We start from the raw sequence: 12,489 nt of genomic DNA, 5'->3' as shown, positions 1-12,489 counted from the left end.
CCTCAGTTTCCTCATCTGTAAAATAGGACTAATGCCTAACAGAGCTCACGCAGGGCTGCGCAGACTAAAATGAGCCAAAAATAACAACTGTGCCTGCCTGGCAGGTGGGAAAAGCTTGATGTTCCCCCCCCCTCCTGTTTTCTTTTATGTCTTGTGAATGTTTTCTTGGCTCACTCAAGAGCTTAGAGACCCCCAGCAGCGGGGCCTGGGTCAGCGCCAGCCCAGGCCAGCGTTATTTATTTATTTATTTTTGATACAAAGTCTCACTCACTCTGTCTCCCAGGCTGGAGTACAGTGGCGTGATCTCGGTTCACTGCAACCTCCACCTCCCGGGTTCAAGGGATTCTCGTGCCTCAGCCTCCCAAGTAGCTGGGATTACAGGCGCCTGCCACAACATCTGGCTTATTTTTATATTTTTAGTAGAGACAGGGTTTCACTGTGTTGGCCAGTGTAGTCTCAAACTCCTGACCTCAAGTGATCCGCCAGCCTCGGCCTCCCAAAGTGCTGGGATTCCACGCATGAGCCATGGCGCTGGGCCAGGACAGTGTTCTTGGAGCCTTGTCTCTGCTGAGGATGTCTCCAGAGATGGGTTCTTGGGAAGCAAGTGCGTGCCCCGCAGCCCCCAGGCACCTCTCCTGGGCCAGGAGGCCCCTGATCGCCCACTGCTCTCCCTCACAGCAGGCCTTTACTGTCGCTGTGTGCTCTGCCTGGACCACCCTCCCGCTGGGCACACCTGGAAAAGCCTCTTCATCCTTGGGCCCTCTCTGCTGCATCGCCTCCTCCTCTAGGAAGCCCTCCTAGCTCCCCAGGGAGGCTCTGCCCCTCAGTTCCAGTCCTGACTGCCTGGGGCTGGGAAGGGCTCCATGAAGTTCAGGGTGAACTCCGGAAGGGTGCCCCACAGCCCCCCCAGGGAGCCCGCTGGGGCAGATGTTCTAGACGGGGGCCCTCTTGCGTGTGGGGCAGAAGTGACATCAGCCCTCCACAACCTAGTAAATGTTTATGGGCCAGGGGGCCTGGGCTTGGGGTTCCCTGGAGCCTAACAAGAGGCCACCCCCTCCTGTTCCATTCTGGGGGGCCTGTCCTGCAGGCAGGGTGGGGGGGCCTGGCAGGCCTGCGCCAACCTTGGCAGCTGTCCCGGAATGGGCCGGGCAGGCGGCGAGCACAGCCCCTGGTCTGAGCCATCGGCTCCCTTGAACACAGGGGCACCTGGGGCTGGGAGGTGCGAAGGGGCTTGTTGCCTTTACATTTCCCGTTCCCCCACCCCGGGCGGGCCTGAGTGTGCGCATCTGTGGAAGAGGGCTGAGAGATCTGGCACGGGGTTTGGGCCGCACATGGGCCTGGAGGGCTGGGGAAGGGCTTGCAGGGGGCGGAGGCCTGCGTGGAACTGGTCCCAGAAGCGGCCGTGGTGCAGGGCTGAGGATGACCGTCGTGGGGACTTGGACTAGTCTTTTCTCCTGTCCAGCCTTCGGTGTCCTTGGCTGGAGATTTGGGGCTATATTGCCCATTCCTAGAAGCTGCCACCTCCTGGCTGCTGCGGGCAGGATGCATGGGAAGGAAGGGGGATGAGGGACAGACAAGGCCTCAGAGTGCAGAGGAAGGGATGGAATCTGACGCCTGCCGTCACCACGGGCCTGGGGGCCTGGGGATGACCACCCGGGTCCACACTGCCTGGCAGGCTGTGCCGCGGTGGGCGCTGCCCCCTGCCGGCCGCAATAGAGATAGAGGAGGCCGGTGCCCTGGAGTGGATGGGACGCCTGCAGGGAGCTGGAATTGTCTTTCTTTGTGAGGCCTCTCTGAGGGGCCCTGATTCCCATTTACTAGGTGGGAAAGCTGAGGCCTGGGTGCTGCCGTCCTCTGAGGACAGAACAAGGAAAGAATCAAGTGCTGGGATTTGAACCCAGAGCCTTTGTTTTAACAACGACTCTGTTAGGGCTTGGACAGGTGTCAAGACCCCTGCCCCTCTGGGGCGGGGTGGGCGTGTCCACCCTTTCTCAGGGAGCCCGAGGCCCGGGCACCCAGCTCCGGAAGTGGACATGACTCTGAGCTATTGCACGCCCACCTTGGGCTGGAACACATGTGGACATCTGTGCTCTCTCTAGAGGACGTTCGAGGCAGGGGCTGAAAGAAGGGACCCAGAATCTCTGCACACAGTGGCTGGGCACAGTGGCTGATGCCTATAAACCCAGCACTCTGGGAGGCCGAGGTGGGAGGACTGTTCGAGGCCAGGAGTTTGAGACCAGCCTGCACATCACAGTGAGATCCTATCTCTACAAAAAATAAAAATAAAGACAATTAGCTCGCTGTGGTGGTGCACACCTGCAGTCCCAGCTACCAGGGAGGCCTGAGATGAGAGGGTCGCATGAGCCAGGGAGGTCAAGGTTTCAGTGAGCCAAGATCCTGCCACTGCCCTCCAGCTTGAGAGACAGAGCAAGACTATGTCTCAAAAAGACGAATTTTTAAGTAGAGACAGGGTCTCATTGCGTTGCCCAGGCTGGTTCCAAACTCCTGGCCTTGAGCAGTCCTCCCGCCTCCACCTTCCAAAGTGCTGGGGTTACAGGCTCAAACCACCAGGCCCAGCCTACAAAATATTTTTAAAACATTAACCGGGCATAGTGGCGGTGGCTGTAGTCCCAGCTACTCGGGAGGCTAAGCTGGGAGGATTGCTTGGATCTGGGAGTTCCAGGCTGAGTTACTACCTGGAGGCGGACAGATATGGATATGAGGCTGAAAGTCTGGCTTTTCACCACATCTAGGACCCATGGGTGGGCTTGAGAAAAGGGAAGAGATGGGGCTGGACATGGGTGAGGAGCGGGCAGGAGGGCTACAGCCAGTCCCGCCGGCTCCTGCTGTCCCCGGCCTGCCAGCAGGGCCCAGATCCATCCCAGCGGGGGCTGCGCACAGCTCCGCTCCCCTGGGTGGAGCCTGGAGCGCCCTAATTTACAGCCCACTGCAGCATGTCGGAGCTCGCAGGCTTCCTCTCCAGCTGCCAGGGAGCATGAGCCAGTTCTGGAGAAGGGGCCCGGGGTGGTGCCAGCATTCCAGGGCCACCTAAATCACCAGCCTGACAGGTGGCGGGAAGGGATTGCAATTCTTTCCCTTGTCACTGCCACCAGCCAGGTGCTGAGGGGCGTCCTGTCCCACTGGGCCTCAGCCCCAGGGGCTCCGAGTGACCTGCCGGATGGGGACGGCTGCTGGGCCAGCTTGTCCGGGGCTCTCCGCTCCAGTGCCCAGGAATTTGGAGATGGGGCCTGGGTGTGTTTTCCACATGTTGTTGGCTTTGGGGACAGGCCCAGAGAAGGGATAGCTCAAGATCTGCAGGGGGGTTGTGACCAGAGCCGACAGCGCAGAGGGAAGGGCCGTGGGCGGCGGGGCCCAGCTTCCACTTGCTGGCAGGTCACTGGCACGCTCCCGCCCTACCCTGGGAACTGGGGAAAGCAGAGGGTGGGACGCATCCCAGCCATCTCCCCTCCTGGCTCCTGACGGCCCTAGCCTGATGCACTACCACTTCTGTGGGGCCAGGCTGGTACACTTGGCAGGGATGGCGGGCGGCAGGCAGGCGCGTGTGCGGGGGGCCTTATCTTATCTCCCTTCCTCACTCCCTCCCAGATCCGCCCTCGCTGGCCACTGTGTCGCCGTCACCAAGCCCTCCGGACACTGACACACACATAGACATAGAATTTATTTTTGGACGCATTCTGCGGGCTGGAGGTCCCGGCTGGCACAGGGCTCACACCTTGGGTTTTGCAAACATCTCCCAGTCCTCCAGCTGGCCCATCTTGAACAGGGAGGCCGCTATGCCCAAGTACACGCAGGCAACGGCACCGATCCCGTAGTTGTGCGCTGTGGGAGTGGGGAGGTGATGTCAAGGCCGGGTGAGGCTCGGCCGGACCAAGATGCTCCATGCCCTGGCCAGTGCCTACCCTGGGAGCCAGAGTGAGACCCTTGACAGGACACTCTCTTCAGGGATTAAGTCACTCAGGAGGAGGGCCCTAGACTCTGGAGATGTGGAAACTGACGCACACAGGGAGGCTGGAGTCCAGGTCGCTTCCCAGCAGGAACCCAGGTCCTCATCCCACCCCACACTGATTGCCTCCTACGAGAGGGACACTGTGCTGCCCCTGCCTGGGCACTGGGCAGTGGTGACACGTCGGTGTGTCTCAGTCTCTCCTCTGCTCATGGATGCCAGGGCCAGGCCATGCATCTGTCCCATGGTTGGTGTACCGAGGAGCCTAGACGGTGCCCCCACTTCCCTGGGCTCTCCTGCTCCAAAGCCCCTGGGCCAGAGGCGGAAGGAGGTACGTCCCACACACCAGGACCTACAGGGACTCACACCCTTTGAAGAGAGACAGGGAGGCTGGCTTGGGGACAGGGAGCAGTTCCAGCCCAAGCTAGGCTACAGCCAAGACCTCAACCCACCTCCATCCTCTGAGCAGTTCCAGTGGGAGCTGGGGAGGGACAGGGCCTCCCCAAGGTCTTGACGCAGAGACAGCATAGGCCCTGCCCTCGCACCCTCCCTCTCTGCCTGCCTGGAACCTGCCATCCATCACTCCCAACATGCCAGGCCAGAGCGGCTGAGTTGCAAGAAGGCTCATTCACTCCTCCCGCTGGCCCTGAGGGCCCGAGCCTTGGCGGGCTGAGGGTAGGCCAGGGGCACAGGCGGGCACTGACCCCAAGCTTGGGCCTGTGGGAGGGCAGGAGGAGTGGTGTCTGGCTCATGCTCCAAGCGGGTTCCCATGCCAAGTGGGGCCTCCTCCACCAGGGCTGCACCCTCTGATGGCTGCAAAGAAGGCCACTTGCAGGCCGGGCGCGGTGGCTCAAGCCTGTAATCCCAGCACTTTGGGAGGCCGAGACGGGCGGATCACGAGGTCAGGAGATCGAGACCATCCTGGCTAACACGGTGAAACCCCGTCTCTACTAAAAATACAAAAAAAACTAGCTGGGTGAGGTGGCAGGCGCCTGTAGTCCCAGCTACTTGGGAGGCTGAGGCAGGAGAATGGCGTAAACCCGGGAGGCGGAGCTTGCAGTGAGCTGAGATCCGGCCACTGCACTCCAGTCCGGGCGACAAAGTGAGACTCCGCCTCAAAAAAAAAAAAAAGAAGGCCACTTGCTCCTCCAGGTGACGTCGGGCCAATTCATTCCCTCCCTGAGCCCTAATACCCTTTTCTGTAAAGTGAAGGTTGCAGGGGCAGCTCCCCTGCAGGGCTCCAGGTGCAGGGAGAGAGATGGCAGGGCGAGGACCAACATCTCCTCTGACTCACAGGCCAGTGGCAGAGACAGGTGGTGACCTTGGTGACCCGTGTCCTCTGACAAGGCATGCAGAAGGAAGGGGACACAGAGCGAGGGCAGCGGGGATGCTGGCTTGTACACAGGTTGGTCAGGACAGTGAGGGGAGCAGCATTTCAGGCAGTGCACTGCCATGCAAAGGCCCTGGGGCAGGACTGTGCCTGGCATGTGGGAGGAACAGCAAGGAGGCCCATGTGGCTGGAGCAGAGTGAGGAGGGGAGGGTGGAGAGGGGACAGGGCAGGTCAGGGAGGGCCCTATGGGCTGAGCTGAAGGCTTAGCGTGGTGGTACACAGTAGGTGCTTAAGCAGCAGCAGCAACTGTCGCTATGACTGAAATGGCTAGTGTTCAAGAAGGCTGCTTTGCTCCTTGTCTGGGATGGAACAGAGAGGGTGGAGGATGAGCAGAGGTCAGGGGTCATTCTGCCAGGCTGGGAGGAGGGTGGGGGTGGGGAGCGGTCCACTCACTGCGTGCCCCCAGAGTCAGGCCTCCGGCGCAGCCACCGAGGAAATAGTTCAGGGGGTCGTCAGGCTTCTCGCGGACCTGGGCGCTGATGCAGGAGGTGAGGCCAAACACGGCCCCGATAGCAGCTGCGGGGTAGATGGGAAGAGTTGGCGCTGAGCAAGGGCCTCGAGAGGGGCGCAGCAGGAGCCTCTTGGGCGCTCACTGCCAGGATCTAGATGGAGACAGATGCCACGGCTCAGCCACTTGCTGTGCATGGCAGCCTCCCAGTCCCAGTCCTGGAGTTGGTCTCCTGGGCCTCCCTACCCTACATGTGTTCCCGATAAAGGAACACCCGACTTTCTCCTGGTGGCCGGCACTGTGGACACAGGCTGGGGAGTGAGGGAGAAGAGGCAGCTGTGAAATGTGTCCCGAGAGCTGGGGCTGTGCCAGGAGAGGGCCCAGCCATGCCCAGACCAGCTTGCTCACCTGCAGTGAACGTGTATTGTCCGACCTTAGCCACTCCTTCAAGGAAGGTGCCCGGAGGATTGAGTGTGACTCTGTAGGCAGCGGCGGTCAGGCCTGCGAGACAGAGGGGAGGGAGGCTGCTCAGACCCCATTGCTGCTAAGCCCTTGCTTGGCCGGGCACCCCACTGGGTGGTCTCTCTCCCTCAGTCCTCATAATGCCCCCCAGGTGGCTCCCAGGAGCCCCCTTCTTTGCCCATGGTGCCCCCGGCTGCTGAGTGGCAGAGTTGGATTTGAACTCGAGTTTGCTGCTCCAAAGTTGGGGGGCCTCTCACTTCCCTCCCCACTCCCCACCAGGCCTCCCTTGGCCACTTTCTCAAGCCTGACCAGTACTGGCTCCTGCAGAGCACCTGCTGGGCGCCCATCAGCCATGCTGGCCCTGGCCGGGCACTGGCCGGCAGATGGAGACTCATCCACATGGTGGACACAAGAACAGGCCTGAGACCTTGGTTCTGCAGCTGCTTCCGGCCTCACACCGCCAGCTCAGCGGCGCCCCCTACAGGCCCTGGCACCAGGGCCTCAGCTCTGGGTTCCCATCAATGGCTCTATTCTCCTGTGGGGCCCGGGGCTCCTGGGCCTAATCCCCCTTGGCAGCCGCTCTGCTTCCCTCCCTGGCTGCCAACGCCTCCTCCTTGCCACTCTCGACCCCCTCCTGCTGGCAGCTCGGGCCTGGGCTCGTTCGGCACACCTGGCTGCCTGGCTACCGCCCCCGCTGCCCAACCTCACCCCTCCGGTCAGCTTTTCCATCTCTGCCATCTCCCCTGGCCGTCTGGCCCCTGATATTGGCTTCTATGCATGAGGAGCCTGGGCAGGGGCTGGGCCCAGAACCCAGGGCCAGGTAGGTGGCGGGACAGAGGTTTGATCCCAGCCCACTGTCCCTGCTGGGAGCCTAGGGGCCTCACTCACCCTCCTGAGTGAGGCCGAGCAGGCCATTAGGCCGCCTCCTCCCAGAGCCCGCCCAGCTTCACCAGCCCCTCCACGGTGGATGGGCAGATTGAGCCAGCCCGAGCTGGGGCTCCCCAATCCTCCGCCTGAATGCTCAGGGCAGACAAGCGCCCCCACTCCTCCCTACAGCCTTGAAACATGGCCCAGTTGCAGGCACGGACCTCCTGCGGCCAGCCCATCCCAGAGAAAACAGAACTGCCAGGGAGGGCCACAAGCGCCTTCATCTTCCTCAGGGCCTGATGGGCTCAGTCCTGCTATCCCTTCCTTCATGGGAGGTGAGGGGACCTCCGAGATATAAAGCAATTCTCCAGAGGTCACCCAGCACAGCGAGCCTGGACGCCAGGCAGGTCTGACCACAGCCCATGCTCCAATGACCACAACTGCCCCAGGGGAGTAGGTTCCACCCCAGGTCCCCATCCAGCTTCACAGGACCCATGGGCCTTGCCAGGCCTGGCAGTAACCCCCCCAAATAGCACCCTAGCTTCAGATCCAGTTCAGCTCATGTTGGTTCTGTCCCTCAAGAGCAACTGGGGGGACTCTCACATCCAGCAGTGGGGTTCATACTCAGAGCAGCCCAGAGGAGGGACCATCTGCCTCCCACAAGCACAGATGGGGAAACAGGCCCAGGATGCAGAGAAAGGGACCGCATATAAAAAATGCCTTGTGGATCTGGTTTCTCCTAATCCCACACCAACCCCCGGGATCCCTGCTCGACCTCAGAAAGGTGGATGGAGGACCAGGTATGGTGGCTCACGCCTGTAATCCCAGCACTTTAAAAGGCCAAGGTGGGTGGATCATTTGAGGTTAGGAGTTTGAGACTAGCCTGACCGACATGGTGAAATCCCATCTCTACTAAAAATACAAAAATTAGCCAGGCGTGGTGGCACAAGTCTGTAGTACCAGCTCCTCGGGAGGCTGAGTCAGGAGAACTGCTTGAACTCGGGAGGCAGAGGTTGCAGTGAGCCGAGATCGTGCCACTGCATGCTAGCCTGGGAGTGCAGTGGCGCTATCTTGGCTCACGGCAAGCTCCGCCTCCCAGGTTCACACTATTCTCCTGCTTCAACCTCCCGAGTACCTGGGACTACAGGCACCCGCCACCATGCCCGGCTAATTTTTTGTATTTTTAGTAGAGACAGGGTTTCAACATGTTAGCCATGATGGTCTTGATCTCCTGACCTCGTGATCCACCCACCTCAGCCTCTCAAAGTGCTGGGATTACAGGTGTGAGCCACCGTGCCCAGTCTCTTTTTCTCTTTTTTTTTTTTTTTTTTTGAGACGGAGTCTTGCTCTATCACCCAGGCTAGAATGCAGTGGTGCAATCTCAGCTCACTGCAACCTCTGCCTCCTGGGTACAAGCAACTCTCCTGCCTCAGCCTCCTGAGTAACTGGGATTACAGGCGCCTGCCACCATGCCCAGCTAATTATTATTATTATTATTGTATTCTTAGTAGAGACGGGGTTTCACCATGTTGTCCAGGCTGGTCTTGAACTCCTTACCTTGGGTGATCCGCCTGCCTCAGCCTTGAAGATTCTTAATGAGAGGGGACTGACAGCCCCGCCTGGGACCTGATGAGTCCTGATCCAGAGCTGGGCCAGCCATGAGAGTTTTTTTTTTTTTTTTGAGACAGAGTCTCACTGTGTCGCCCAGGCTGGAGTGCAGTGGCGTGATCTTGACTCACTGCAAGCTCCACCTCCCGGGTTCACACCATTCTCCTGCCTCAGCCTCCAAAGTAGCTGGGACTACATGTGCCCACCACCACACCTGGCAATTTTTTTGTATTTTTAGTAGAAATGGGGTTTCACCATGTTAGCCAGAATGGTCTCGATCTCCTGACCTTGTGATCCAACTACCTCGGCCTCCTCCCAAAGTGCTGGGATCACAGGTGTGAGCCACCGCGCCCGGCCTTTTTTTTTTTTTTTTTTTTTTTTTGAGACAGGGTCTTGCTCTGTCCCCCAGACTGGAGAGCAGTGGCATAATCTCGGCTCACTGCAAGCTCCAGCTCCTGGGTTCACGCCATTCTCCTGCCTCAGCCTCCCCAGTAGCTGGGACTACAGATGCCCGCCACCATGCCTGGCTAATTTTTTGTATTTTTAGTAGAGAAGGGATTTCACCGTGTTAGCCAAGATGGTCTCGATCTCCTGACCTCGTGATCCGCCCGCCTCGGCCTCCCCAAGGGCTGGGATTACAGGCGTGAGCCTCGGCACCCGGCTGCCATGAGAGTCTTACAACCCTCTCATCTCAAGAGGGAACTACAGACAAGACTCAGTGACGCCCCCAGAACACAGTCACCGAGGGACTCCTGGTCGGAACCTCCTTATGCCGCCCCCATATGCCAGCGGTCCTGGCCAAGAGACCCCTAGCAGCTCATGTAGCACGGCTGACACCGTGAGCGCGCCCACCATCCTCCATCCCTTCCAAAGTCCTTGAACTGGGAGTGGACGAGCTGGGACCCCCTGATTAACCCATAGAGGTCAAGGACTGCCCCACCCCAACTCTGCCACAGCTGTCATCCAGTTGTGGTGTCCCGCCACATCCACCCCTCCAGGAGCCCCCAGAGCCCTTCAAAAGGCCCCCTTCTCTCTCTCTGCTCCCTCTCTGCTGGTTCCCTCTGAGCCTCCCACAGTGACCGCCAGACCCAGTGTGGATTCATTCATTCATTCAGCTACTGTCACTCATTCACTCATTCATTCATTCATTCAGCTACTGCCACTCATTCACTCACTCATTCATTCAGCTACTGCCGCTCATTCACCTGCATTCATTCATTCATTCAGCTACTGCCACTCACTCACGCACTCATTCATTCATTCATTCATTCAGCTACTGCCACTGATTCACTCATTCAGCTACTGCCACGGATTCACTCATTCATTCAGCTACTGCCATTGATTCACTCATTCAGCTACTGCCATTGATTCACTCATTCAGCCATTCAGCTACTGCCACTCATTCATTCATTCAGCTACTGCCACTCATGCACTCATTCATTCACTCATTAATTCATTCAAAGTTACCGAGTAACTAACAAGGTGCCACATTCACTCATTCATTCACTCACAAATGGTACCCACAAGATGCTTCATTCATTCATTCATCCATAGTTATCGTGTGCCCACAGGTCCTGGGCTCTGCTAAATACAGTCTCCCCATCGTCCAGGGCCCTCAACTCAGGGAAACCAGCCATGAAACAATTTATCTCCCTCAGATGAGAAGTTAGGGGAGCCCCAGAATGAAGTGAGTGGGGCAGTGAGGGGAGGACCCAGAAACAAGTTTCAGCCAAGTTCTGTACACTGAGTGGAGCTGTCACTGAAGAATTTAGGGAGAAGGCCGGGTGCGCTGGCTCACGCCTGTAATCCCAGCACTTTGGGAGGCCAAGGTGGGTGGATCACCTGAGGTCAGGAGGTCCAGACCAGCCTGGCCAACATGGTGAAACTCTGTCTCTACTAAAAACACAAAAATTAGCCAGGCATGGTGGCAGGCACCTGTAATCCCAACTACTTGGGAGGTTGAGACAGAAGAATAGATTCAGCCTGGGAGGCAGAGGTTGCAGTGAGCCAAGACTGCACCACTGCACTCCAGCCTGGGTGACAGAATGAGACTCTGTCTCAAAAAAAAAAAAAAAAATTAGGGAGAATGAATGTCACCCTTGAAGACCCCTGGTCACCCTTGGAGGGCTCCCAGAAGCCCTGACCACCCCTAAATCTAAATGTGATGCCATCAGAGATCCCCTGACGTGGCGACTCTGTCAAAAGTTCCGACCTCCCCCTCTAAGACCCCTAGGGAGCCCCCTGGTCCCAGAAGTCCTTCACTCATCAGCACCACACCCCGAGACAAGCTGTCTCCTCCTTCCAGCCCCATCTGGGACCTGATGAGTCCCAACCTGTGGCTGAGAATTAAAGGACAGATGCCCATGAAACGCTTAGGCTGGAAGGGGCAAGACTCAGGTCTACCCTATAAGAGAATGCCAGGGCCTGCCGGGCGTGGTGGCTCATGCCTGTAATCCCAGCACTTTGGGAGCCTGAGGCGGGCGGATTGCCTGAGGTCAGGAGTTCCAGATCAGTCTGGCCAATATGGTGAAACCCCGTCTCTACTAAAAATACAAAATAATTAGCCGAGCATGGTGGCGCGTGCCCGTAATCCCAGCTACTTGGGAAGCTGAGGCAGAGGAATTGCTTGAACCAGGGAGGTGAAGGTTGCAGTGAGCCTAGGCGACAGAGCAAGATTCTGTCTCAAAAAAAAAAAAAAAAAGAGGAGAATGCCAGCCAGGGCTTGTGGGTCCCTCTTAGTCCCCTGCAAGACTACCCTCATAGTAGCTCCTGATCCACCTCACCTAGGGCCTCTCTGTCAGTCCCAGTAGAAGCTTCAGGTGTCCCTAACCACTCAGCACCCTCTGACCACAGAAAGACCTCATCCCACCCCAAAACTTTCTCAAACTTTTGTACCGCCCTCAGATGCCCCAATCATGACTCATGATCACCTCTAACAATCTGCTACCCCGTTGGAAAGTCTCGTGGTCCCCTAGCTCCTTGGACCTGATAATGGCCATGTCTCACTCCACAATTTCCCCGAGCCTGGCGATCGCTTGGGACCGCCTCAGACGACCCCAGGGACTAGTTTGTCGCATATCACGACCTCCCAGTGCTCCCCAACCCTGCTAGACTCCCTACCAACATCCATTTCACAGAAGATTCCCCCTCTACGGCTGCCCAAGACGCCCCGATGACGACCACGTGCGTACCCGCGAGACTCCCAGCCCCGTTCGATTCAAACAGACAGCCCCCAGTGACCCCACGACCTCCCTGCGGCCTCGGCCCTCCACCCTCCGGGCCCGGTCGGCGCTCACCAGCGACGCTGGCAATACTGGTGGTGGTGTAGGCTTTGCGGTGGCAATCGGTGCCATCGGGGATATCCCAGTACTGACGAAAAACCTTCGGCGCCATAGCCTGCTACCCCGATCCCACACCTCAGACCCCGCCGGCTCCGCAAGAGCAAGGGCAGACGCAGCTGGCTATCGCGAGACTTCTCGGGCTGCGCGCGCAACCTCTCGGGCTAGCGGGCCGGCAACAAGTGAGCAACTTTATTGATAGCCGCGGACATGGACACGGATCGCGCCACCCGCCGGGTACGGGCCTGGTGGAAGAGAGCAGCACGTGCGCCCCCAGGCCGATTCCCAGAGGGTAAAACTGAGGACGACTGCGATCAGTGGAGATTTCGCTAGTCCCAGCTCAGGGAATCTTAGGTATGGTTTGACTACCAGAGGCAGGAACTAATCTACTAGGGGAGGAGCCAGGCTCAG

General features: G+C 58.6%; 1 protein-coding gene and 1 pseudogene across 2 annotated transcripts; both read right to left on the bottom strand.

The window, feature by feature from the left end:
• Positions 1 to 288: 288 nt before the first annotated feature.
• LOC117074194 lies at positions 289 to 3,267 on the bottom strand (annotated as a pseudogene).
• Positions 3,268 to 3,660: 393 nt separating this feature from the next.
• Positions 3,661 to 12,486, bottom strand: NDUFA11 (NADH:ubiquinone oxidoreductase subunit A11). 2 transcript variants are annotated; one of them, XM_033198329.1, is made up of 4 exons: positions 12,037 to 12,486; positions 6,212 to 6,304; positions 5,749 to 5,871; positions 3,661 to 3,840 (listed from the first exon to the last, which is right to left on the bottom strand). In XM_033198329.1, the coding sequence occupies exons 1-4, from the start codon at positions 12,131 to 12,133 to the stop codon at positions 3,728 to 3,730; spliced, it is 426 nt and encodes a 141-aa protein (XP_033054220.1). In that variant the 5' UTR covers positions 12,134 to 12,486; the 3' UTR covers positions 3,661 to 3,727. The 2 variants fall into 2 exon arrangements, with proteins under 2 accessions (XP_033054220.1, XP_033054221.1); XM_033198330.1 differs by lacking the exon at positions 3,661 to 3,840 and having other exon boundaries at positions 5,749 to 5,957.
• Between the last annotated feature and the right edge of the window lie 3 nt (positions 12,487 to 12,489).

Source organism: Trachypithecus francoisi, unplaced genomic scaffold, assembly GCF_009764315.1.
Source record: "Trachypithecus francoisi isolate TF-2019V2 unplaced genomic scaffold, Tfra_2.0 Lachesis_group5, whole genome shotgun sequence".
Lineage (NCBI taxonomy): Eukaryota > Metazoa > Chordata > Mammalia > Primates > Cercopithecidae > Trachypithecus > Trachypithecus francoisi.
The sequence above is the reverse complement of the archived record's forward strand: the minus strand, read 5'-3'. Positions and strand labels throughout refer to the sequence as shown.

Excerpts from the sequence above, each read along its gene's own strand:
- NDUFA11 (XM_033198329.1), bottom strand. The coding sequence starts at position 12,133 with ATGGCGCCGAAGGTTTTTCGTCAGTACTGGGATATCCCCGATGGCACC. Across the intron at positions 6,305-12,036 it reads CAGTATTGCCAGCGTCGCTG|GCCTGACCGCCGCTGCCTAC; the intron begins GTGAGCGCCGAC and ends TCTGTCTCGCAG. Across the intron at positions 5,872-6,211 it reads ACAATACACGTTCACTGCAG|CTGCTATCGGGGCCGTGTTT; the intron begins GTGAGCAAGCTG and ends TCTACCCCGCAG.